This window comes from Acipenser ruthenus, chromosome 13 (assembly GCF_902713425.1).
Source record: "Acipenser ruthenus chromosome 13, fAciRut3.2 maternal haplotype, whole genome shotgun sequence".
NCBI classification, from domain to species: Eukaryota; Metazoa; Chordata; class Actinopteri; order Acipenseriformes; family Acipenseridae; genus Acipenser; species Acipenser ruthenus.
In genome coordinates, this window is record NC_081201.1 from 7,820,067 (window position 1) to 7,844,887 (window position 24,821).

Sequence of the window (24,821 nt, forward strand, 5' to 3'; positions counted from 1 at the left end):
TTTAATGTTTGGTTGGTTTGTTAAGAAAACTTAGTTCCCTTCGCTGTTCACAGGTGGAATTATACCGTTGAAGAACTGCTGCAGCAGCATAGGACGAGCACCGCAGGACATATAAAAAAAAAATAATAAAAGGTTATACATCTTAATGTTATTGCTGTTAAAACCATAAAGATGGTTTATAATAGCAATAATGATATTATTGCTTAAATAAAGTTTGCAATATAAACCCTGTGTGGGAATCGAACCCAAGACATGCTTCCAATGCAGCTTGCAATGCAGACGCCCTTGCTTTCACACCACAAAGTTTGTACTTCCATCAACATTTGCAAGTAGTATAGCAGTAAAGTTACAGTTTTTAACAAGTAACGAGACAAACACAATTTTGTAAATAATGATTATGTATTATCCCGATTGTATTGAAAGCATTCATTTGATTTTGCAAACTATCATAATAAGCTTGATCCGTTCATTTAGTATATTGTAACTTTTATATGTTTAGGAAGTAGTACTCAGGGAGACGGCGTTGAATTCTCAAAATGTTTGTTTTATTTGAAACTACAGAGAATTTCTGTTGGGCCGGAATTCACGGCACCAAAATAATAACCCTACGTTTTAGTCTTGGCACCTTCACTGCATATTCTCTCCAGTCACAGCTCACACGCTCGCTCATTCGCACCCACAGTGTCTCATTCAAGTTCAGCACTGGACTGTCTCCAGTCCCAAGGCTCATGCATCCCCTTATTATATAACCTCCCACCGTTTCCCGCCGCTGTCTGGCACATCAGCCAGTCACATCCATGCTGTGCAACCCCCGAGAACAGCAACACACATTCTCCCCACTCATTCACTCACTCCCCCTTCCCATGCTAAGTAGTGGCATGACCCATTCCCCTTACAATACATGTAACATAAAAGACAGACGAGACAAACTGAACAGACAACAAGTCCTGCAACAAAGCAATTGTCCGGGTCGTTACAATATATTTTTTATTTGAAAGTAAAAATATATGAAAACATGACAACCTTTATGTACAACAATCTTCACTAATATACAACTGAACAAGAACTGTTGAGTATTTATTTTCGTTTCATACAGTATTAAATGGCAGTGTTTATATGATAGTGAAAAATAAATAAATAAATATCAAGATCGATAAAGAAACAAATAAATGTATTTGTATTGATTTATATATTCATTTATTTCAATATTTATTAATGTTTTACTTCTACCAAATATATAAGCTATCCTTTAGCATAGCTAATTCTCAGAAAAATGTACGTTCCTTTTTGTCCAGTGGGGACCACAAATAGCGTTACTCTCATCAACCAGTATCGAGAGGAACCTTACTTCCTTGCGCCAATAGGAACCATAATGAGCGTTACACTGACAAGAAACCAATATTTTTCAGAGCTCAAGATCAGAATCTCAGGAGGATGATGATGATGATGATAATGAAGACGAATGACTCAAAAAATCTCCAAAGGCTTTATCTGAGAGTTCCTTTGTCAGCTGTTTATTACAATAGTTTTGTTTTAAACCTTAGACAGTCCACAGTAGGTTGTACTAACACTGCTCAGCCTTGTAAAGGTTTAGCAGCCTTCCATGTAAAGTCTCATTGGGATTGTATTTCTATCGGCACTCCTTCTTAACAGGGAGCTATGGGACTTCAGAAGCTCTAACCCTGATACTCATAGCTTAGTCTTTCAAGCCAGCTTGCCATACGTATACAGTATCGTCGTATCTTTTGGGGATGGAACCCATGGCTTTTTTAGCCCACTGGTTCGTTCCCTTTAAGCCTCTCACTCTGTATTTTGATGATTCTTTTTTTCTTATTTTTTTTGTTGAGAGATTTCATATTGTGCCGTTGCAGTTGCCAGGCAACCCTTTGTGAAGTGAACTCCAGTTTCAGATTGTTCTCGAGCTGAAAAAGCAAAAGGGCCGAATCTGCCAACAAGAGCTATTTTTACTACCCTTTCCCACAAGTCTTTGTAATGAAGTCCATTTTTAATAAGTCTGCTCTCATTGACGATGAGACTGTTAGCCAGAGAGCTTGATTATGTTCCTCAGGTCCTTTATCCACTCCATCCGATAGCCGCTCTGCTGGAGTGCCACGGTTTTCCATTGCTTCAGCTATATCCAACACTCTTAATGCAAGTGATTCATACACTGGCTTAGGTCTTTGCTGTAAAGTTGGCCACAGCAAGGGACGTAATACATACATAGGCACCTGACATGGTGTTTAGAGGAGAAAAGACCATTGTGCAGGAAATCCCATGTTTCCAATACTGCTGACTAACCTCTGGAACAAATGCATACCATCAGTACTGTTGCAAATGAGATTGTATTGCTGCTTGTTGGTTTTGGACAGATGTCAAAAGGTGAAAAATATGGGGGAGTATACAAAATAAAGTAATACGATAGGTACAGCATGCAGGGGGGCAGTTATTGTGTGTGTACAGCTTGTACCAAGGAGAGAACGCATTTCACACAGTTTCAGTGACCGTGTAAGGAGTCTAACCCAGGATCTCCTTTTGCTTAGTCCCCAACTCTATTTATCCTGCTGCCTGCCTCCACTGTTGATTCTTTTGATTACTTTACCAGAAGTCACAGTGGCAGAGGTATTCTGGGATTCTGTTAGATGGGTTTTGTCTCCCACAGAGCCTATTTTAATCTTCAAGGCTTCAAGCAGGCTGAAAAGTACACAGCATGGGTTCAAGCTGTCACTGACTACAGCATGACACAACCCTTTTACAGAGTCTGGGGATTGATAAGCCATATGCTGGGACATTTAAGAGAGTGTGGTCAGCACTCCAAATCAGCCATCAACTCCATCCGGTTAGCGGTCAGCAACAGGCAGGTCTGTTTGATCAAGAAAAACAAACACGTGCATAATGACTAAATATGCTTTTACACAATTTCATAGTAGTTACATACAAAAAAGCAGAAAATATGTACTGGCCTATTTCCAGTGCCACAAAAGCTGTTCCTATGAGGAGATTGTGCAGTATGAGTAATCAGAAAGTAGAATGCAGAGAATATTAAACAGATTCGGTTCTTTGTGTGACATTACTCTTTTAAAAATCTGAGGTAACATGCCACTGAGGTGACAGGAACAATTTGGGTTTATAATGTCCAAAGTCACGTGCATCAGCCAGAATAGGTCAAACATTTGTTCTGATTCATATATGACTGCAATTTCCGCATAGGTATTTCCAATCTCATGGTGAAACAAACCTTTGATTTAAGCATGAGCACTGTACAAAAATAGTTCTATACATATGGTAATGTTTGAATGGAGTCATTTCCAATGGCATAGTAATTTACCTCAGGAGGCAGTTTTGCCTAATGGTTAAAGAAAAGAGTACAGTGAGGTGGACATGACACCTCATTTTCCATTCCAAGGAACAAAAGCACACAGTAACACTAATACACAGTAACTATTATGCTGACTAAAGATGATAATGAAACACCAAATTCGAGAACTGTGGTGAAGAATAGTGTCCATTAGCTCTTCATGTTTTCACAACTCATCTCCTTGACACAAGATGTCATATCTTAATAGGATTTCATAGGTTTAAAAACCCCCCCCCAAAAAACCAATCTCCATTTTCATCAAGTGTGCTCATATTTGAGTTTTTTTCACTTTTGTCTACTGATGGCTTTTAGAAGTGTGTGGAGTAGCGAACTCAAACAAGTTTTGCAGCAGTATGGTAACATGAATACTTGTACTAAGAGAAATTCAGGTTCAAGGGGTCTGTACAGTGTTACATGTCTGCATGTTTAATGAAATCCTTTAAACTAGATGTTTATAAAGTAGGTCTGCACAAGTCATTAAAGCACACAAAAACAGAATAACAATTAAAACATTTAATTTAATTTATTCATACACTTTTCTGTTTTGTATGAAACATTACAAGCTTATTTAGCTGCAATATGCATTACTTGGACATGGAAACAAAACATCTCTGACTGCCTTTTACCGTAATACTGGACAACTATCTGAATATCTGAGTATCACACAAATAGCTGGTTTAGAGGTGTTCAGAACATTTAGATTTGATCCTTAAGCTCGGTAACTAACACCTTAAAAAAAATGGTTTACTGGTACTATGCAGTATCTATTTGATAACCTGCTGTAAGTCTGGGAATAAATCATAGTACATTTGATCTCGCTCGCAGTTACATCACAGCTAAGGTTTATTACAAGTTTAAAAATATTCGCCTGTGGTATTTTAATCAGCCTTTTAATATTCCAGGAAATAACACCTCTGTTCCTAGCTTTCAATTTCTTCCAGTAATAGCGTAGATTTTAACTGCTTGTAATTAATGACACAGCAATGCCTTACTCCCTCGAGATAAAAGCATTCATCTTGCTATTGAATATAGCAGCTCAGGATCAATCATGCAGACTACTTATAGAATCCCACATAGAATCGGCTTCTATTCTGGGCTCACCATTATTCCCCCGCCCCCCCTCACTTGTGAGTTTCAGGGGGATTGATGTACAAGCTGAGCTGTAACTTCTCTTCTATTTCGATTTTATTTTACATGCAAAAGTATGACAATTGAGAGAGAGAGAGATGCTGAGATTGTATTTCTATTTTTTCCATGCCTATAAGCCGTATACTGTAGTATGTCTTAATTTTGTCCATTTTTTTTCTGAGGTTTTTGTTTGTTTGTTTGTACTGCTGAGGAATACAGGGTGATTTCAATTTTTAATGTTGATGATGGAACTCTTCTCTGAGACACATGGTGGCCATGTGAAGCTCTTAATCAATTGGTGCCTTCAAGCTACATGTCTCCCTGCAAAGTGAATGTTCTTTTCCACAACAGCAGAGCGAAGTGTCAAACTGACTTTATAATCACTCTATGTATATACACTTTTTTTGTTTAACTAGCACATGATTTGTTTACTTGCCGTTTTCAGTAAGCTTCCCAGCTGGGCGCGAGCTGTGGTTCCCCGGATATTTTATATCACAGAGAAGGCCTGGAACTACTATCCTTACACAATCACAGGTATGGAGGTGGCTCATATAAAACTAATACATTGAATTGTGATGTGTCTATATTTTTCACCTTTGTTTATTTTTCTTTTTTTTCTATGTTTGCTGTGGATTTTCTGTCAACTCTAGAATATACGGTAAGTTTCCATACATTTAACCATGAAGACAGGGCTAAAACCTAATTCTGTAAATGGTCATGGTGACTTCTACACTGAACCAACCAACTGAACCTTAGCTATTGAAGACAAAAGTCTGGTAACCTGTTGCTGTTTTACATGTTGTGGATAGTTTATCACAAGGTGCTTGTGATTGTCTGGCCCACAGTTTCCACTGGGATGAACAGGTAGGAAGGCATTTTCAAAATACCAAGATAAATCTGACTACTTCTGACAGAATATATGTACCTTATATTTATTTACACAACTGCCTCATATCCTTTCCCATCAATAAAATTGTCAAACTGAACTAAATATACAGTATGTGTTCGGTCTGGAGAAATGTAGCCATGTACTTCCTTTTCTTGTTTCATCAGCCGGTGTCATATATTGATTTCCCTTTTTGCTAAGCTCCTCCGTTAATGTGAGTGAGTATGTGCAGCAGTCATTGTTGTGTGGGCTGCACAAGCTCTCTCTTAGCAGTCTCTAATGGAGCAGAGTTCTGCGTAGTGAAATTGCAGGATGTCAAGCGTGTGCTTGTAAAATATTAGGCTGTATTTCATTTAACTCTAGTCACAGAAAAAAGCTCACAACTTGAGCAGAGATGTGGAAAGGCAATGAGTTAGTGTACTTTGTGTGTGCAGCGTGATTTCTTTAACATTTTTCCAATCTGCAGAACAGCTCTGTGCTGAAAGAGGTGTGCATAATTTATTAAGCAAACATGTTTTACCATCAAATTATTTTAGGAATTACCTTTTTCAAGAGTTTTAATGGTCAATTTAATATGACTTTTGCATGCAGAAGCCTTGCAAAAAATTGACAGATATTTTTGATGTGTTATACCATCTGAAGTTTTTTTCTTAATTTATATTTAGTTATGTGTACGGACTAAAAAGATAATTTTATTCATGGCAATACCGCAAATGTTTTTACGTTTTAACAGTATTACAGTTGAAGTGTCTCTATGAATATTTGTAGCACAGTAGGGGCAGCAAAGAGTGGTGATAATGTACTACTGTGAATAATGTGCTAGAAGTCTTGGATACAGTCCAATTTGTATATTAATTGCCTTTTGCTTTTCCTTTGCAGTGTTCCTTTTTACCGAAATTCTCGATTCATATAGAAACAAAATATGAAGACAATTGTGGAGATAATGAAAATGTAAGTCTTGCATGAATATAGCAGTGTTTTAATACTGTACATTTAGTCGTTCTTTACATTTACGTTGCGTTGGAAATTAATCATATGATATCCTGTGTTTACTTAGTAAGGCCCGGCCACGCAGTGTTTGACAGGCTGCACAAAACGTGACAAAAAGCGGGTTTGTGAGATGATATTTAGAGAGGTCATTTCTTAAAGAATCTGTGGTGCATGGCGAGTAGTTTTTGAAAAATCGTGATAATAAACGGGGTATGATATTAAATGAGGTAATATAAAACGGGTTCATCTGTGTATATATATATATATATATATATATATACACACACACACACACACATACACAGATGAACCAGTTTTATATCACAGTTTATTAAGTCTTTAGACGTGTTGCATTTTCCTACACTGATGCATTATGAGCGTCAACAATTTACTCAAAGCCTCCACTGGTGTTTTCTACTATTATACAACCGTGACTTGCATAAAGTAGTAAAAACATTGAGTGAAATAGCTCACATCACTTGATTTTCAGTACAGAGAAACATCATCTATAATTGACAAACCCAGGACTGGAAGACCCAAAAGCAATACTTGATGATAATATCCTTAAGGAATAGAAAGAAGACAAGTGTTGAATTGAAAACAGAACTGGCAGAAGGCACAGGTGTCGTTGTCCATCCATCAACAGTCCAAAGCACCTTTGACCATTGTTCCATAGTCCAATTTCTGTGTTCTTGTGCATATTTTAGCCTTTTAGTCTTGTTCCCCTTTCTTAACAGAGGTATTCTTACTGCAACACATCCTTTAAGTCCTGATTTCAAGAGTGACATTCATACTGTTGATTTGATGGACAACAACACCTGTGCCTTCTGTCAGTTCTGTTGTCAATTCAATGCCTGTCTTCTTTCTATTCCTTAAGGACATTATCTTCAAGTATTGCTCATCCTTGTTAGCTTTTTGGGTCTTCCAGTCCTGGGTTTGTCAATTACAGATGATGTTTCTCTGCACTTTATTATTTTATTTTTTTAAATGTGTGTGCTCAGTCCTTCAAGCACCTGTCTTATTGCACACATATTTAAACTGATTATTTTAATCCATGCTCTCCCATCTGTTCATTACTAAACACACATTTGATATCTTTTTCATATATATTTTCACAGATTTTTAATACAGATAAAAATAACTCCGAACGTGAGGTGTGTTTTCTGGACATTGCATATGATGATATCCCAGACAGACACTACAAAAGCTCAGAGGTAAGTTATTATATATAACTAATAATGTATATTATGAACTGAACCATACAGGTCTGCTTCAATGCAGTGGTACCCAGACCTCCTTAAGAGCCTTGTTATAACATAACATGATATCTGGGATCTATTCCACCGGTGTAAATATGAAGAGCTGCCTCCCAAACTGCTATTATAGGCAGAAACAAGTTAAAATAAAACAACCACATTTTTTATAGATTGATACATATGAGAAACAATCATCCTAAATTACTGGGCATCACAGAGTAAAAATTGATTCTGGAGAGTGAAATTACATATTGAACAGCACATCCAATCTATGGAGGTTTGGTTTTTGAGATAAACTGACACACAGCATCTCCACGGATCATGCCTGGTAATATTAAATGACTTGCATTAGGGTGTTACTTATATTGGTACCGAGTATGATTAAGCATTGGCTTGATCTCACCAGATACCAAGCGTTAAGCATGTTTAACCAAAAAACCTTTCCATTTGAAATGCCTATGTTATTGATTTAACAAATGTGTAAATGACTGTATTATTTGCTTGCAGGTGAACAATGCCGTCAAGGTGTTTTTATATTTGTAAATTAAAACTGAAAATAAATGTTCTTTGTGATCTTGAGGCATGGCTAACCTACACACCAGCATATGGCAAAGACAGTTTGGACTACACTATTCACTTTACACATCTAATTACGTTGCAGGATGCACACAAAGATTATGCATCTCAGAGTATATGAAAGGGTTCAACTGAAAATTAGGCAAAAAAAAGTTTTGTAAATAATAATAAACACAATAAGGTATCATTTTAATGACTTATTAAGATGCAAGTTTCTGTTTGTGGCAGGACCTCCGTTGCTTTGCGTCAATAAAAACAGGACGGGGACCCTTGAAAGAGGGCTGGAGAGAGAAAGACAAGCCAGTTATGTGTTCCTACAAACTGGTCAGCGTCAAGTTTGAGGTGTGGGGGCTCCAGACCAGGGTGGAGCAGTTTGTGCACAAGGTAGGATTTTTAAGATGTTTGGAAGTGGATGGGGTTCTAGGAAGCCTCCTGAGCAGCTTTAATCAATCAGTTTGAATGGGTGGCATACTAAGATAGCCTCGGCAATTCCTTTGAATGAAAGCCTTATGTCTGCACCACTGAAAAGGGTCTTTTGATGAACAGTTTAGTGAAGAGGATCTAGACTGGGAGAGAGAAGTTTAGCCGGATTTAAAGGTAAGGATGTGAAGATTGTATGCAGACAGTAAATGGTTCTGAAAAGATACAGAATAGTCTTGGACTCGCCTATTTAATGTGCATGGATTTGGTGGTTGCTATTCCCATACACCATTATTTTTCTTTGTTGCATTGTATAACACCCATCCATGTATACCTGCCCATCTCACTCATGCCCTATTAACCTATACTGATGTCTTTATGCATTGCTCCAATAGACATGCTTATGTCCCAATTGCAGACATAAGACTGAGACTTTTCCTTGATTACTCAGTGCATTTATGGAAAGCATGCATGTACAGTGACATGCATGCACAGAATACACATGTGCATTCATGTGCAAATTGAAACACCTAGAGGCGTTCACACACAAATGGTACTCTTTTTTTGTTGGCAATGTAAGTTAAGCAGATATAATGAACATTCAAGTACTGTTTTTTGTTTTAGATGTTTGTGTGTCATAATGTAAAACAGGTTAACATTAACTTAATTGACTACCTGACCTTCTTCATAATGCCTGACCTACTCTCGCTAACCAATTTGAATATAAATCTATTTTTAATGTTTTTGGAAAAACAAAGAAATTGAAAGGTTGCACTTGTTCTTGCACAATTTCCTTTATGATTCCCCTAATACAAAGAAAACCATTGTTAAAGATGGTTAATTAATTTTAATAAGCTTCACATAGATGGAGGCTGCATTCAGAATAATGAAATGCAGAACTTGGTACTGTACATCCATTAAATTGTAGCTTTCAAATGCATTAACCCATCACAGAGCCCTGTACTCTGCATTTAAGTTCTAAAGTTTCCATGACTACCACAATTTGTTAACCAATAACAGGCTTCAGTGTAAATTACACTGAGCCAGAACTGAAAGCCATTTCAAATAAACGAACAAATGAACAAATAATTGGCCAATAGCTAAAATATATAAGATACAAACTGCAGTTAATTTTTATAAATAAAGTAGCACTTGTTAAGACAATTCCATTGTGACACACACATGCTCCCTGTTCAGGTAATGATATGTCAGGAGTCTTATAAGAATTAAATAACTATGTATTATGTAAGCATACTTTTTAAAAGTACCAACTTATCATTACACTGAAATATATAAGATAACAACTGTATCCGCAGATAATTAACTGCAGATTTTTATGATTGAGCTACCTCAGAGCATCCATGCAGTTGATAGATAGATATCATTCCTGCTATATTAATGCTTGTGTGGGAAGGCCAGTGGTATTCCCCACTAAATGGATGTAGAGCACAGTTGTGAGTCAAACAGTATTGCTGTTGTTGCTTACTATACAGTACATTAATGTCTGCTCTAGTGCACTGATAGTGTAAGGATTATTGCCCACATTGTCAAACAGGTAACACAGCAATAACGATCCATGATGTGGTACGGAACAGAAAAGCCAGAGCATTTCTTATGTTATTTTTGTTGTTGTTGTTATTTTTTTTTTAAATCGCTCTTGCAGTGATTTAGAGGACAGATCTCAAACCCCAGTGCACTAGAGCGGATATTTTAAAAAGAGCTTTGAAACTGATTTTAAAGTTATAAGTGTAAAAAGTTGTCAGGATCTTAACAATGAAAAGAGAAATTACAGGTGCGTTATTTAAACAGTTGTAGCAACGCGTCGGGATGTATAATGCTATATTTTTTGGAACTCCGCTACTTACTCTTTAACATTACTTTAAAGAATTCTCATTCTATGATGTCACCTTTTAGCTGATGATTCATTTTCCAATTCAATTAAAAACATAATTCAAAAAAGAGAACGCACAGAACTCTGGATGTGTACTCTAATCCATAGTAGTCAATGTCTTGTTTTCCTTTTTGAAAATTATATATATATATATATATATATATATATATATATATATATATATATATATATATATATATATATATATTCAGAGTGTCCTATACAAATAAACTGGTACCAGTACCAAATTGTTAATGCTAGAGGGTTTAATTGCAAAGAGGTGGATATTTGTGGTATTTGGCTATGGCATTTTGAATGAATATCAGTTGAATTAGAATTGTTTTAAAAGTGGTGAATCTATACAATGTATACTCGAATTTAAGTCAACCCCCAAAAAAAAGACCCTGAATGCAAGTCACATTTAACTCTTAATGAAAAAAACACAATAATTAACGGTTAAATTACTTTTTAATTTCTGGGTGCCAGCAGGGAACACTGTATTACTGTACATTAAAGCATTAAAGTATGTCACCAACTATATTACAAATGCAAATGGAAAAAGAAAATATGACACATCAGATGCTGCAGTTTCTCTTTTCTTCAGCAAACAAAATTACTTTTCTTTTAAAAGCTGCATTAAAAAATGTTCATGGAGTTCGCTGTGCAGCCATTTTAATATACCGGTACTGTACCGAGAGTAATACCTGTAGTGGGCAGTACTGTGTACAGTTGGTCTTGTTCAAGTGCACCAGAATAATTGACATGTGCAAATGTAAATTGGAACCCTAACTAAAAACCACAAATCCAAGTCACTCCCCCCAAATTTGAACTTTTATTTTGGCCACAAAACTGTGACTTAAATTTGAGTAAATACAGTATATTATATGGGAAAAAAAATAGATTTCTAATTTACAACATTGTTTGTCGTATAAGATTCAAATCTTCAAAGGAATGGGAGAAAAACAAAAATCAATATGATCCTGAGGCAGGTATTATGCCAGACATGTCGGTAGCTAAGATACAACGTCTGTTTACAGGAACAGCAGGTTGGCAATAAAATCAAATTCATTAACTGCAGTCATATAACGTGAAAGCCAAAAAGCTTTAAGAGTGGTGCCATGGAATTTTGAAAAGTCTTTGGAAAATGAACTAACAGAATTCCAGGAACCCTAACGCTATAAAAACAAAGTACGTTCTGTAAAAATGTGATCTAATTTGTGGAAAGAAAAGAGACCTCTGATGCTTATCACTTCCAGTGTATGACCTTCAGCAGGATACTAGGCTCGACACATGGAAAACACATGATTTGTGTACTGCTTTAAATGGGGTTATTCCTGGACAGCCTTGTGTTCAAATTATTCTTTTGAATTGATTACCCATGATCATATTTATTATTACTATGATTTTCAGTCATGTCGCATAAATCATTTCAAAGAAGCACGTTTTATATTTCTGTTTCCAAAATATTTCAGGGATAGAAATAAGACACCAGTGCCATTGCATGCCAGATCTTCCTGTTGGCGTAATTAGAAACCTAAAAGTTTTGCTTCACCCTATAGAATTAACTAATTGTGCTACATAAAGTCAAATGAAACCTGCTGAATAGTGATATGTTAACATATTGAATTACAATCTGCTAATAAATAATAATAATAATAATAATAATAATACATACCGCTTTTTAGTTTTCCATACACTTTTGCGATACCATTTTGTAGTTTCTTTGATTATGTGATGTTAAATAAAAGATTCAAATTATGTTCATATAGTGTGAATACGTTAAAAAAAAAAATGATGTAAAGCTGGTACATTCATATCTCAGAGAAACTGAAGAGGAACAGGAAATTAAAACAAGGTAAAGGCAATCATCCAAATAAAGCTGAAGCACTAACGGATAACGACATAGAATGTCTGTACAGCACTGAAACACTACGTTTAAAAAAACCCAGCTGTACTACTGAACCTCGACTTCTTTAATATTAGCATCACAAGGGCATCCATGTATTATAAAAAATAAATAGATGGGCCTCTTCAGTGAGTTACAGGAAAACAATTCCATCTTGGGTTTCTGTGACAGTTTAGAAGTTACTCAACCGGTCTCATAATTTATGACGTCACAGAAACCCTAGATGGAATTATTTTCCTGTAACTCACTGAAGCCCATCTCAGTTACAATGATTCCCCTCCCTCTGCAAGCAGGTTCATTCAGGTGTCAGTGAGAGTGGTTAGTAAAGCATTCTTAAAGCAAGTTAAGTGAGCACACATGGTTCAAAACAGGCACAAATCCTGAACTTCTTTTGAAATGTTGAGATATAAAAATGTAACCTTGTGGAGTAATAGACAACAATATGATTTTTTTTTGAAAATATATTTGAGGCTTATGTATTTATTAATAATTATATATAAGTAAAAGTAATAATCAGAAAAAAATGTTATCTCTCAATCAAGCATCACATTTAAATACCAATTTCATGCACAGATTTCTGATTACAAGTGAAAGCCTGACTGTCAGTGGAAACAATTACTAGTCTCAAGAGCACAATGCTCAAAAAGAATGCAGCGAAGTGTGCACCTAAGAAAGGCAACATTGGGGAAATGCAGTTAAAGATGCTTCAGTATGGCTACCTTGCAAATGAGCGTGCAATCATACCCATGATGTATGGGTTACTGTTTGAGCCTCCGACTTATTTGCTTACCCTGTTCTTGCAGCAAGGTTAACTGTGTCCCCTCTCAAGATGAATGTGCTCTCTCCAAGTGGAGACTAGGGATGGGGCTGCCTGACCTCGCAGGCCACATCAGCGCCCTGTTCAGTCGGCTGAGTGGGTGTTTTTACACAAGGGCAGGCAACTGCTGATATAAATACAATGTAGGAGAATGGTTGTCAGTGGGCCGTGTCTAGAAATAGAAGCTTTCATGTCTCAGTAAGCTCTGTATACAATTCTGTGAGGAGGTGTGAAAATAATGGTTTGTTTTTAGTCTGCCTCCCCATCTCTTGTAATCTGGTCAACATCCTCTTCTGCTGCTGCTGTTGAACGAAGTGTAAACCTTTGTGTGCGCAAAGCCGGCTAGAATTAAAAAAGGAAAGGGTGGTGATGACCACTGTTATATTGACTGTTTTTCTTTATTTAATAATAAGTCAAAGAAACCATAATGTTAATTATAAAACAGAAAAAATATATATATGATGGCAGTGCATTTATACCATGTGCTAACATATACTATTTAAATTTTTAGGACAATATGACCAGTCTATTCAATTGATCCAAACTTGATCTAAATAATGCTACTGTTTAAATATTAAATTAGGACCCAACTAGTCATTTTACTTCCCCATTTTAAGACAAACATACACTCACGAAATATATTTTTGAAAATGATTTTTAAACGACAGCGCAATTTACTGCCGATCTGGGGCCGTGTAGATGAATGAACAAATCCCTTTGTATTTTTTCAGGTCATCCGGGATATCCTGTTAATAGGACACCGGCAGGCGTTTGCATGGGTGGACGAGTGGTACAGTAAGTATCTGTTTTTAAAAAACGGGCTTGCCTTTAGAGACTCGGCTCACTGGGTCTGGCTCTGTCACTAACCCTCCACTTGGTTCCACAGGATTTAATTAGATGCTGTTTCTTTGCTCCTGGGTGTTGCTGTGGAACACGTACCTCAGGTTTCTATGTACTAACATGTTTTAGCCCTTTCCATTTCCAGATATTTCATTGGCTATTTAAGCACCCTGTACAGCGCAGTTTGATGTGTCTTTGTGGTATAAATAGTACGAGAGACTGACATTGTGTTAACTGCTGAAGGATCTTATGATCACATATTGTCTTTGTATGTGCATGTGTTTAAAGAGGTAAAACTAGTATACTGGTGCATACAAAAGCACAACAAAAACACACATCTATATATATATATATATATATATATATATATATATATATATATATATATATATATATATATATATATATATAATGCTAAAGGGTATTAATCAGTAAGATACTGTTCAGTACATCTCCCCAATTGACAGAATTGTGAAGATTAGTTAGTGAGAAATGAGAGAGAAGGTTGTTGTATTCAGTATATTCACAACAATTCATGTTTTGATCTAATTCTTTGTGATATGTCAAACGAATCCTTGATACTGTGAAATGGATCCATTGAAATTGGAGGCAGCCTGATCAATACGTTTATTTGTTTTGTGTCTCTCCAGGCTTTGGAATCTCTTTAGACTAATCACACACAAGGACTTGTTATAAAACCATAGATACACACACAGAAAATACCAATAGTTTAATGCTGTTTCATCCAATGCTGATATGCCGTATCTTTGGTGTATGGTGTGGAAAGGGTTAAAAAATCACTTCTTTACTGGCTGGCTAACAGGAACACTGCTGATCTGTCTATGTCTTCTTAAGGAACAGTCCTGGGAAAAATTGTAGTGTGTTCATTTATTAGTAAACTCATTTTTAAAATGAAGAAGTGTCATTTGTGGTACATTTATTTATAGAACTGACCTTGATGTACCACAAAGGTGTGTCTACAACTTAATGACTTGAGATATATAAATAAAAAAGCACCACACCATTGGTGTTACCCAGGACAGCTGACTTGTAGGTCAATTTTATCAGAGCTTAATCCAAAATATGCTAATTCACAAGCACTCCAATCTGCAAGCTAACTGTTTCTAGAGAAGTACTAACACACTCCTTTATTTGTAAAGGTGCTGCCTGCTGCTCCTTGTTTCTCCAAATAGGAGGTCCAGGTTGGGGTCCAACTGGTTGTATCAAAGACTGTAATAAAAGGAAAGGGGGGGTCAAAATGCTGTATCAGGGTGGATAGGTCATTCATTTTCCATTTACCTTGTTCTCACAGCACAAGTTATATATTAGCTGAATGAGAGCTAGGCTTCTCAAAGAGAAATCAGCATTCTATAGAAGGACATCTAGAATATTGCTGTAGACTTTATTAAATGTATTTTAAATAAAAAACAAGCATTTTCAGGAGAATTTTGTAAGGCCATTTACTTTTACTGCTTCTTAAAAAAAAAAAAAAGAAAAAAAAAACTGCAAATAAATAAATAAATTGTCTTCAACTATGACACGGAAAGATAATTGTAAGTATGTCTCTGTGTAACCTGTAAATAATGTGAGTGGCTTGTAAAACTGAGGAGCTGTTAAAAATCTGTGAGCACTGCCTGCTGTTTCCCTGGATACAGGAATACTAACTGACATCCAGGCAGAATACATTCTTCATCCAAAAAGTATTTCCCTGCTGTGTCAATATTTACCCACCATTAAAACAGTCTTAAATCAGTAGCAAGGGTTTAAGCTGATGTTCCTGAGACAGAGTACGGGTACAGTGTAATATTATCTAATGCAGGACAGTGTTTAGAGAAGAGATTCTTAATATCAGGGTTGGTATCAGCATTGAACAAGGTTCTTTTCATAAGCCATTTAAGTCTCTGGGATGGTATAATAATATTATGACTATAAAGGGCCAGATGTACTAGTGTGTTGTAGCTTGTTCTAAGTAAAGTTCAAAGCTTCAGAACTACATTTTAAATTAAGGGCTACTACACATTCTACTTCACATGAAACATTTTTACTTAGAAAAAATGGAAGCAAACTTTGCTTTGTAACTCAGGCTCATGGTGATTTCTATAGCAGGTATGCATGTCCTTGGTTCTTATGGGATTGAAGACGAAACATAACTTAATCACAAGGGTAGAATGTATGGTAAACATATCATTGGGGGTGGTATGCGTTATTAGAGTTGAACAGGTCATTTAGTATGCTTCAAGGGGAATAGGATACAACCATTTAGACTCCAGTTGGATCAGTGTCATAACAAGTCCATAAGTGATTTGGAAAGGTAATCTATGTCAAGGTTTTAAAAATAAACCTGCAGCTGAGAAATAGGTTAAAGGCATGGGGTCTCGAATAGCACAGACCCCTGGCCTGGATTTGCTATCCTTACCATTGTGGCCTCTAGTGACACATATACTGTGTACAGTGATGGCCAAAAGTTTTGCGTCACCTAGAATTTTAGGATTGAGACATAATTTACTTCTGCGAATTAAGATGTTAATTTCTTTGGAGATAAATGTTTTTAACACGCGTTAATCGCACACCTCTGTCTTGACCCTCTTGGCATACCGTAATTCATTCCCTGCGACACCATTTTAATATACTTGAGCGCATGCAACGCAATGAGTGCAGTCGGCATTTGCATAGAAAGTTAGTCCTATAACTGCATTATGGAGCGAAGTACTGAAAGTGAAGAACTTTCTGACAAAATAAAAGACTTTGTGACGTATCTACTGTCAAATTGAGTTTCAGCGTCACAAACGTAAACTACATCTAATCTGAAGCACCACCTGCATGTTAAACACGCCTTCAGTTCTCAAAATACACTTTCTAGCAACAACACAACAACAAATGAAACCCGTCAGTTTAGACAGAGTACGCTTTTAGAAATTCAGGATCGCTGCAAGCCCATGAATCAAGCGAAGTGTGATAATATATATATATATATAAATATGCGGTTAAAACCAAGATTAACTAAGATTAACATTTTTAATTGCAAGGTTAATCGCGATTCTTTTTTTTTAAACACTTAAAAAATATATAAATATATATGAACATAATTTAGATATTTTATTTAACATCAAATGTCTACCAGAAGCCATAATAGTAGTGCAGTATTTCATGTTAGATTTTGAAATGTCACATTTTTCCATTTTTGTCAGTTTTTCATTAAGTATATGAAAAACTGCAAAGCAGTATGTAATTCAGTATTTTAACGTAACATTATACAGCAGGTTTCGATTGACTTTATGAAGCAAAATTAGTTAATTCTATAGGGTGATGCAAAACTTTTGGCCACAGCTATAGGTTAAAAGCATGGGGTCTCGAATTGCACAAGCCTCTGCCAACCTTGGCCTTGATTTACTATACTTACCATTGTGGCCTCCAGTGACACATATAATGTGTATATCTGCATTTGTTAAAGGAATATGGTCAAGCCTTTATTGTTTTTAAGTAAGCCTAGAATTTAGCAGCCCACTTCATATGTAACATAAACACATGTACAGATAACCAACTAAATGCCAAATTAGTTCTGTTTCAACATTACTATGCAAATATCTTATGGCTTTTGTAAGGAAAACCTAAAAGTCCTATTGGAGGCTTTGAAAATAATCAATAGTAAATATGATCTTGAAATGGATTGGACCTTGCATTTATTCCTCAATTTGAATTTTATTAGCAAGCTGATAATGGACCTGTTTTATCTTTTTTAAAGATTTCAAATGGGTTTTGCAGGGTTTTTTTTTTTTATGTAGTCCTTAAAGTTTTACAGATGCTGGTTTTCTTTGTGAATTTCAAGGTAAACTGTGCCCTCTAGTGTAAAACATTGGGCAACGCAGGCTAGTGATTCCATTGGTGAAGATCCCTACAATTACTTCTGATAGTGCCAATTTAATGATGTTTATATCAACAGTGACTGGATAGACCCCACACAGACATACACATGACTATAAGGGCTTGACCAAGTTTTATGTTTATACAGATGAAAGTGAAATTGGCAGTGAGCAGCTAATGTAAAATTTTCCACAGACATGACATTGGAGGACGTGCGAAAATACGTGAATCAGATGCAGGTGGCCACAAACCAAAAACTGGGGTGCCAAGATCCATAGCTATCAATCTCCACAATGTATGTTTTGGTTTCATTTGTATTTATTTTATTCATCTATTTTTCCACAAGATATCTTCATATTAATTTATGATTTATGTTTAGGAAATTTGCAATCACTGAGACTATAGACATATTGTTCATTTGAAAATCTTATTTTAAAAAAAGTGACTTCTTTTACATCACATGCAAAAGCACCTTTACCCATCCACTGTCATTTTGACAAGCTAGCAGTTAAATGCAAATCTTTCAAAGAGCACATGGGAAAATTCCGTTTTAGCAGCAAACAACAGTATGGGTTGACCAGGCTTAAAAGTAGTGGTGGAGAAGCAAGGACAACAAAATAATGTTTAACAATTAAAAAAAAAAAGAAATCCTGCATAACCGACCGTCAAAACTTCTAGGGTAGGCTAAAGTTATCAGTTAAATAGAATTCTTCTGAGATTTTTTTTTTTTTACATTGTTTTCGTTATTCGTTTGTTCAATGCCTAATCTTAATTTACCATAGCATATCGTGAAGTAGCACAAAAAAGAGGAACCATGTTTATTTGAAAAGAAGCCAGGATTATTATTATTATTATTATTATTATTATTATTATTATTATTATTATTATTATTATTATTTATGTATTTTTTTTTTTTTTAATTTTGTTTTACAGCCGAGCAGATATTAGTTAGAGAGGGAAGCAGAATGTCGTTTCACTTTGTTTTGACTTTATTTATTTATATTGGTACTGTATGCCAAATAATAAAAAAATTAAAAAAGTGCTTTTAACATGGATTGCTTCTGAAGTCCTTTATCAAAACTCTGCATGGAAAATACATATTTGCTGAAGAAGAGCAACTTGTAAGGTAATGTGTAAAAAAATTTAAAATAATTATTATTATTTATCAGACACCTTTATCCAAGGTGACTTACAGAGACTAGGGTGTGTGAACTATGCATCAGCTGCAGAGTCACTTACAACTGCGTCTCACCCGAAAGACGGAGCACAAGGAGGTTAAGTGACTTGCTCAGGGTCACACAATGAGTTAGTTGCTGAGGTGGGACTTGAACCGGGGACCTCCTGGTTACAAGCCCTTTTCTTTAACCACTGGACCACACAGCCTCCTATAATAAATAACAATAACAGCCTCCTATAATAAATAACAATAACTTGAAACAAACCATGTAGCTACTTCACAATAACTTAAGACCCTGAATGCATCTCGGGCAGGCAGCAAGTATAGCTACAAAGTTGTGCGTGGTGATGCACTGCAACGGGGCTCGTGGTGGTGGTTTGTCGCTGTAAAGGTGTCCCGTGGTAAGGGGTCCTGCGGTGATGGGGTTGTGCTGTATTGGGTCACGCGGTGGTGGGGTTGCGCTGTATTGGGTCACGTGGTGGTGAGTTTGCGGTAATAGACTCCTCATTGTATTGCAGAATGTCAGGCTGAATATGCTGCTAAACCTAATTAAACATAGGGAAACTTTTTTCAAAACACAAGCTACCCCTTTAAGCACAGCACTTAAAAATAGATGTGTTTTCATATCTGTTTCCCTGATGAAGTCTAATGAAAACATATAGATTAACTTGATACTTATTTTGTTGAGCGAAGCATGTTCTCAAACTAATTTAAATAGCTATTAAGCTTTAAAAATGGTGTTTGCTTGTTAAATCCTATCTAATTGTCTGTGACTGGGCTTCAGATTTGATTTTAAATGGCAAAGGTTAACTGACACATTTTCTTTGCAATTTAATTTAATGGTTTAAATCCAGTTTTTTATTTTTTTATTTATTATTTTGTAGTAATACAGATGTGCTCATCTTAATAGTAATACAACTGTGCCAATGTAATGGTATAAAGCAGCTCTTTACTGTATGATGGCCAATGCGAGACTAAACCATGTCGGTGGAAGAGGTTGATAAACCTTGTTTGAGTTATGTTGCATGGTAAACAATCATGATTTTGTTTTTCTTTTACATTTCAACTTGTGTCCCTTCTAATAATTGAATTTGGAAAGTGATGAAGGGACAATAGTTCTATTCCCTGTAGTTTGGGAGATTGTGTGGTGAGGACCCAAGGTCCCAGTTTTTTATATTCTGGGGGGTCAGTTGTGATATGCATTGAATTGCAGTACTTGTTGTCTAGTAATTTATTTTTTTAAATGCTTTTCTAATCTCCTTTCCTTGGTAGATATGACCATGGATGAAGTCCGCAAGTATGAGAGGGACACACAGGAAGCCACCAACGAGAAGATTGGGCCGGTGGCTCCCACAATCTGCGTCAGTGAGGTGTCCAAGCCATCCACTTCCCGCAGTGCCCCTTCCAGCGCTCCCTCCACCCCCGTCAACGGAGACCCTCCCGACTTCCTCAATGTGCCCAAAGACCGGCAGCGCAAGAAATCCGCTCCCGAAATGCTTACCCTCCCGGAGCTGAGGGAACGCTCACACCCCAAGTAGAGTTCCAACTGGGTGTGCCATCAAAACTCGCTCTTTTTTTGTTTTGTATTGCAGCACCTAAAAACTATAATAAACACACACACAAACAAACCTTTTGAAAATTGAACCTTAAGGGTTTTTATTTTGTATTCAGTTGGAGAGTCTTTAAGATAGATGATGACAGTTGGGTATAGCTGACTTTAAGGGTAAAACAATACTGGGCACCGGAGCTCAATTAGTTGATGGTATCACTGATCACTTGAGTGTAGGGAATAGTGATTTCTTATTGCAGGTTCAAATTCTGATGAACTGAGTAGTGTTTCCGTGCTTATTAACGTGCAGAATGACAGCACCAGAGAGCCGAGAATAGTTTTATTGTGTTCATTATTGATAAATTAAACAGAACTGAAGGACATTTCAAAGATTTTGGAGGTCCATGATGGTAGTACTAGAAAGCTATGGAAGACGAGATGTGAAGGTCATTTTATACTGTAATTTACCAGATTCTCCTTCTTTATGCACAGCCCAGTCTGAGACTCCTTTAAAAATAAGCTGTCTCAGACACTAGAAACGTATAAAACCAGCTGGACAACTTGTCCTTCCAGTAGGATTCCATTTCAGGTGGGAACGGTTAACGTAGCTGAAACATTTCTTCCCCGGAAGATTGTGTTGCCCTTGAGGTTAGCAGTTCTGGTTTTGTCCATCATCGTATCACGTATTTTCTCAGAAGACTGAATCAGCTGCTTGTACATTTCAAAGAAGTAAGACAAACTTTAGATCTAACCCCCATGTAGACACTTCTTATCAGAAAAAAATAATGTACTTCTCTCATTGCTAAATCTTCTGCTAACTAGCATGTAATGATGCCATAAGAAACGCGCCACCTTAGTAACCTTCCAAGATTTTTTCTGTTCGTGTAATTCCAAGCATTTGTGAAACTTTTTATATTTTTTTATAAACTTCTTGGATGTATTTTAATCTTAATACTTTCCAGATTATGTCATTTGCTCTTTAGCCTTGGTGTTTACTGCTTTATCCTTTAAAACAACGTTATTTTTTATTTAATAATAATCAGAAGTCCTGCATCATAATGTAGTTTGCTTTTAACCTACTGTACATGCATATTAGGAGTAAAAAAAAAGTAGCAAATGGTTTTTTCAGTCTTGTAAAACATTGTTAGCATAGAGGCTCAGTAATGTTAGTTTAGTGTGATACAGGACTTTTGAATAGCCCTACAGAATGTATAATGTGGAGAAACAGTTATTTGATAAAAAATGTAACTGAATAAATTGCAAGTGCATCCTCTCTTATGCAACTGTGCAAAATGTCTTTTAAGGCACCCGATACAAAATGTTGTGTGTGCATTTTCCACCAACATTTGACTGCTTTTCCCCTCAAAGACTGTTCAGTAGACAAGGAATAGTAAGCATCACTTTAAATAACCTCTAATCGCTTGTTCTTTTAAAATGCATGCTTCTTGGTTGACTCTGCATCGCAGCAGACTGAAGCTCTATAATTCAGTGATTTATCTTCTCCCATTCTTTATATCTGTCTACCATCCCAATGTTTGTTCTAATAGGAAATAAAGCTCTTGCTAAATTCTTGCTAAATCTCATTTATACTTAAGGTTGTCCAAATGATAATGTAAATTTTATATATACAGTACTGTGCAAAAGTTTTAGGCAGGTGTGAAAAAATGCTGTAAAGTAAGAATGCTTTCAAAAATAGACATGTTAATAGTTTATATTTATCAATTAACAAAATGCAAAGTGAGTGAACAGAAGAAACATCTACATCAAATCAATATTTGGTGTGACCACCCTTTGCCTTCAAAACAGCATCAATTCTTCTAGGTACACTTGCACACAGTTTTTGAAGGAACTCGGCAGGTAGGTTGGCCCAAACATCTTGGAGAACTAGCCACAGTTCTTCTGTGGATTTAGGCAGCCTCAGTTGCTTCTCTCTCTTCATGTAATCCCAGACAGACTCGATGATGTTGAGATCAGGGTTCTGTGGGGGCCATACCATCACTTCCAGGACTCCTTGTTCTTCTTTACGCTGAAGATAGTTCTTAATGACTTTCGCTGTATGTTTGGGGTCGTTGTCATGCTGCAGAATAAATTTGGGGCCAATCAGATGCCTCCCTGATGGTATTGCATGATGGATAAGTATCTGCCTGTACTTCTCAGCATTGAGGAGACCATTAATTCTGACCAAATCCCCAACTCCATTTGCAGAAATGCAGCCCCAAACTTGCAAGGAATCTCCACCATGCTTCACTGTTGCCTGCAGACACTCATTCGTGTACCGCTCTCCAGCCCTTTGGCGAACAAACTGCCTTCTGCTACAGCCAAATATTTCAAATTTTGACTCATCAGTCCAGAGCACCTGCTGCCATTTTTCTGCACCCCAGTTCCTGTGTTTTCGTGCATAGTTGAGTCACTTGGCCTTGTTTCCACGTCGGAGGTATGGCTTTTTGGCCGCAAGTCTTCCATGAAGACCACTTCTGACCAGACTTCTCCGGACAGTAGATGGGTGTACCAGGGTCCCACTGTTTTCTGCCAATTCTGAGCTGATGGCACTGCTGGACATCTTCCGATTGCGAAGGGAAGTAAGCATGATGTGTCTTTCATCTGCTGCAGTAAGTTTCCTTGGCCGACCACTGCATCTACGGTCCTCAACGTTGCCCGTTTCTTTGTGCTTCTTCAAAAGAACTTGGACAGCACATCTGGAAACCCCTGTCTGCCTTGAAATTTCTGCCTGGGAGAGACCTTGTTGATGCAGTATAACTACCTTGTGTCTTGTTGCTGTGCTCAGTTAATTGATAAATATAATCTATTAACATGTCTATTTTTGAAAGCATTCTTACTTTACAGCATTTTTTCACACCTGCCTAAAACTTTTGCACAGTACTGTATATATATATATATATATATAATTATAATTTCTTTTTTTTTAACAGTCCAGGCTAAACCTAATAGCAAATTTTGGACAGCATCCATTAGATTAATGTATATTTATATATCATTACAGTGTTGTTTCATTATAATTCTAGTTATAAAGCTGTAGATAGAGCTGTTTGTGTTCTGCTCTAATGAGAATGCTATTAAAATACATTATGTGGGCAATGGGGCACAACCAGAATGTAATAAGTTCCAATAAGGGACCTTATAACAAGGGAGCATTGCACATGTTTAATACTGAATGATGCACAGACTAATGCCTACTGTATATATTTAATGCTTGCACTAAAGAAATTTACAAACCCACCTGATGTAATAATTTCATAAATATGCCTCCCTTTTTTCTTTATGAAACTGACCTATTGTTATTTCACTTTGCGGTATAACAATGAACCCCAGTGGTGCCTATTTGGTCACTGGTTTCCAAGACAACTCAACCAGTAGTTACACTTCCTTCTGTCTTTATTGGTGAGGAAGAATTACATAGAGGAGGGACTAGCTTGTGGCACTGCTAATAGAAATCAGATGGATTGTAGCAGTTAACTGCAGAATGTACTTTTTCTTTTTTATTAAAGATATTTTCCACCCTGCTCTACGTTTCCTTCTCTCGTTATTTATCTCTGTTTATTTATTTGGACATTTTGTAAAAGATCACATGTTGGCTGCTGAGTGGTTTGTCAACTAAGAACACACTTTCATCTGAGGATTAAAAGTATTTTCTATCCCTATATCCGGTTCTTGAAAATGTTGTAAGATTACAGTACAGTGTCCAGGCAGTTTTTTTCTTTCTTTTTTTGTTCTGCTTAATGAACAATTACTGCACACCCATGGACACCCCCCCTCCCCCCATTTTTTTAACTGAAAAATGTGTGCATTGCAGCCTGATTTGAGCCCATTGTTTTTTACTCATTAACGCCATTTTGTGGCTTATCTCTTTTCACTACTTCATTATTATAGTTGGTGTAATGGTTGAAGTAATAAACAATATAAAATTGTACCACATATTTCGATTAATGATAACTTTTAGTTATTTACACTCATTGTACAATTGGGCTTTCAAATCCTTGTATGTTGAAAAAAGGAATTGATTAAAGTCATACTTAGAAAACAAAGCAGCATTACAGTAACTATCTTTATTTAATACAATTTCATAACACAGAAAAATCAAAACACTTGTTTTATAACAGCTACTGTGTAACTAGAAGACAGATCGAGTGTACATGGAGACAATCGTCACT

General features: G+C 36.4%; 1 protein-coding gene across 1 annotated transcript in view; it reads left to right on the forward strand.

Moving 5' to 3' along the window:
- The window catches only part of LOC117417845 (cytoplasmic phosphatidylinositol transfer protein 1-like), a 36,919-nt gene extending 12,746 nt beyond the window's left edge, over window positions 1-24,173 (forward strand). The window contains exons 4-10 of the mRNA XM_034925743.2: window positions 4,929-5,017; window positions 5,134-5,141; window positions 6,249-6,320; window positions 7,478-7,573; window positions 8,420-8,575; window positions 13,957-14,020; window positions 20,376-24,173. Of these exons, the coding sequence (XP_034781634.1) occupies window positions 4,929-5,017; window positions 5,134-5,141; window positions 6,249-6,320; window positions 7,478-7,573; window positions 8,420-8,575; window positions 13,957-14,020; window positions 20,376-20,641 (751 nt within the window). The 3' untranslated portion in view covers window positions 20,642-24,173. The remainder of the gene's footprint in view (window positions 1-4,928; window positions 5,018-5,133; window positions 5,142-6,248; window positions 6,321-7,477; window positions 7,574-8,419; window positions 8,576-13,956; window positions 14,021-20,375) is intronic.
- The last annotated feature ends 648 nt before the right edge of the window (window positions 24,174-24,821 follow it).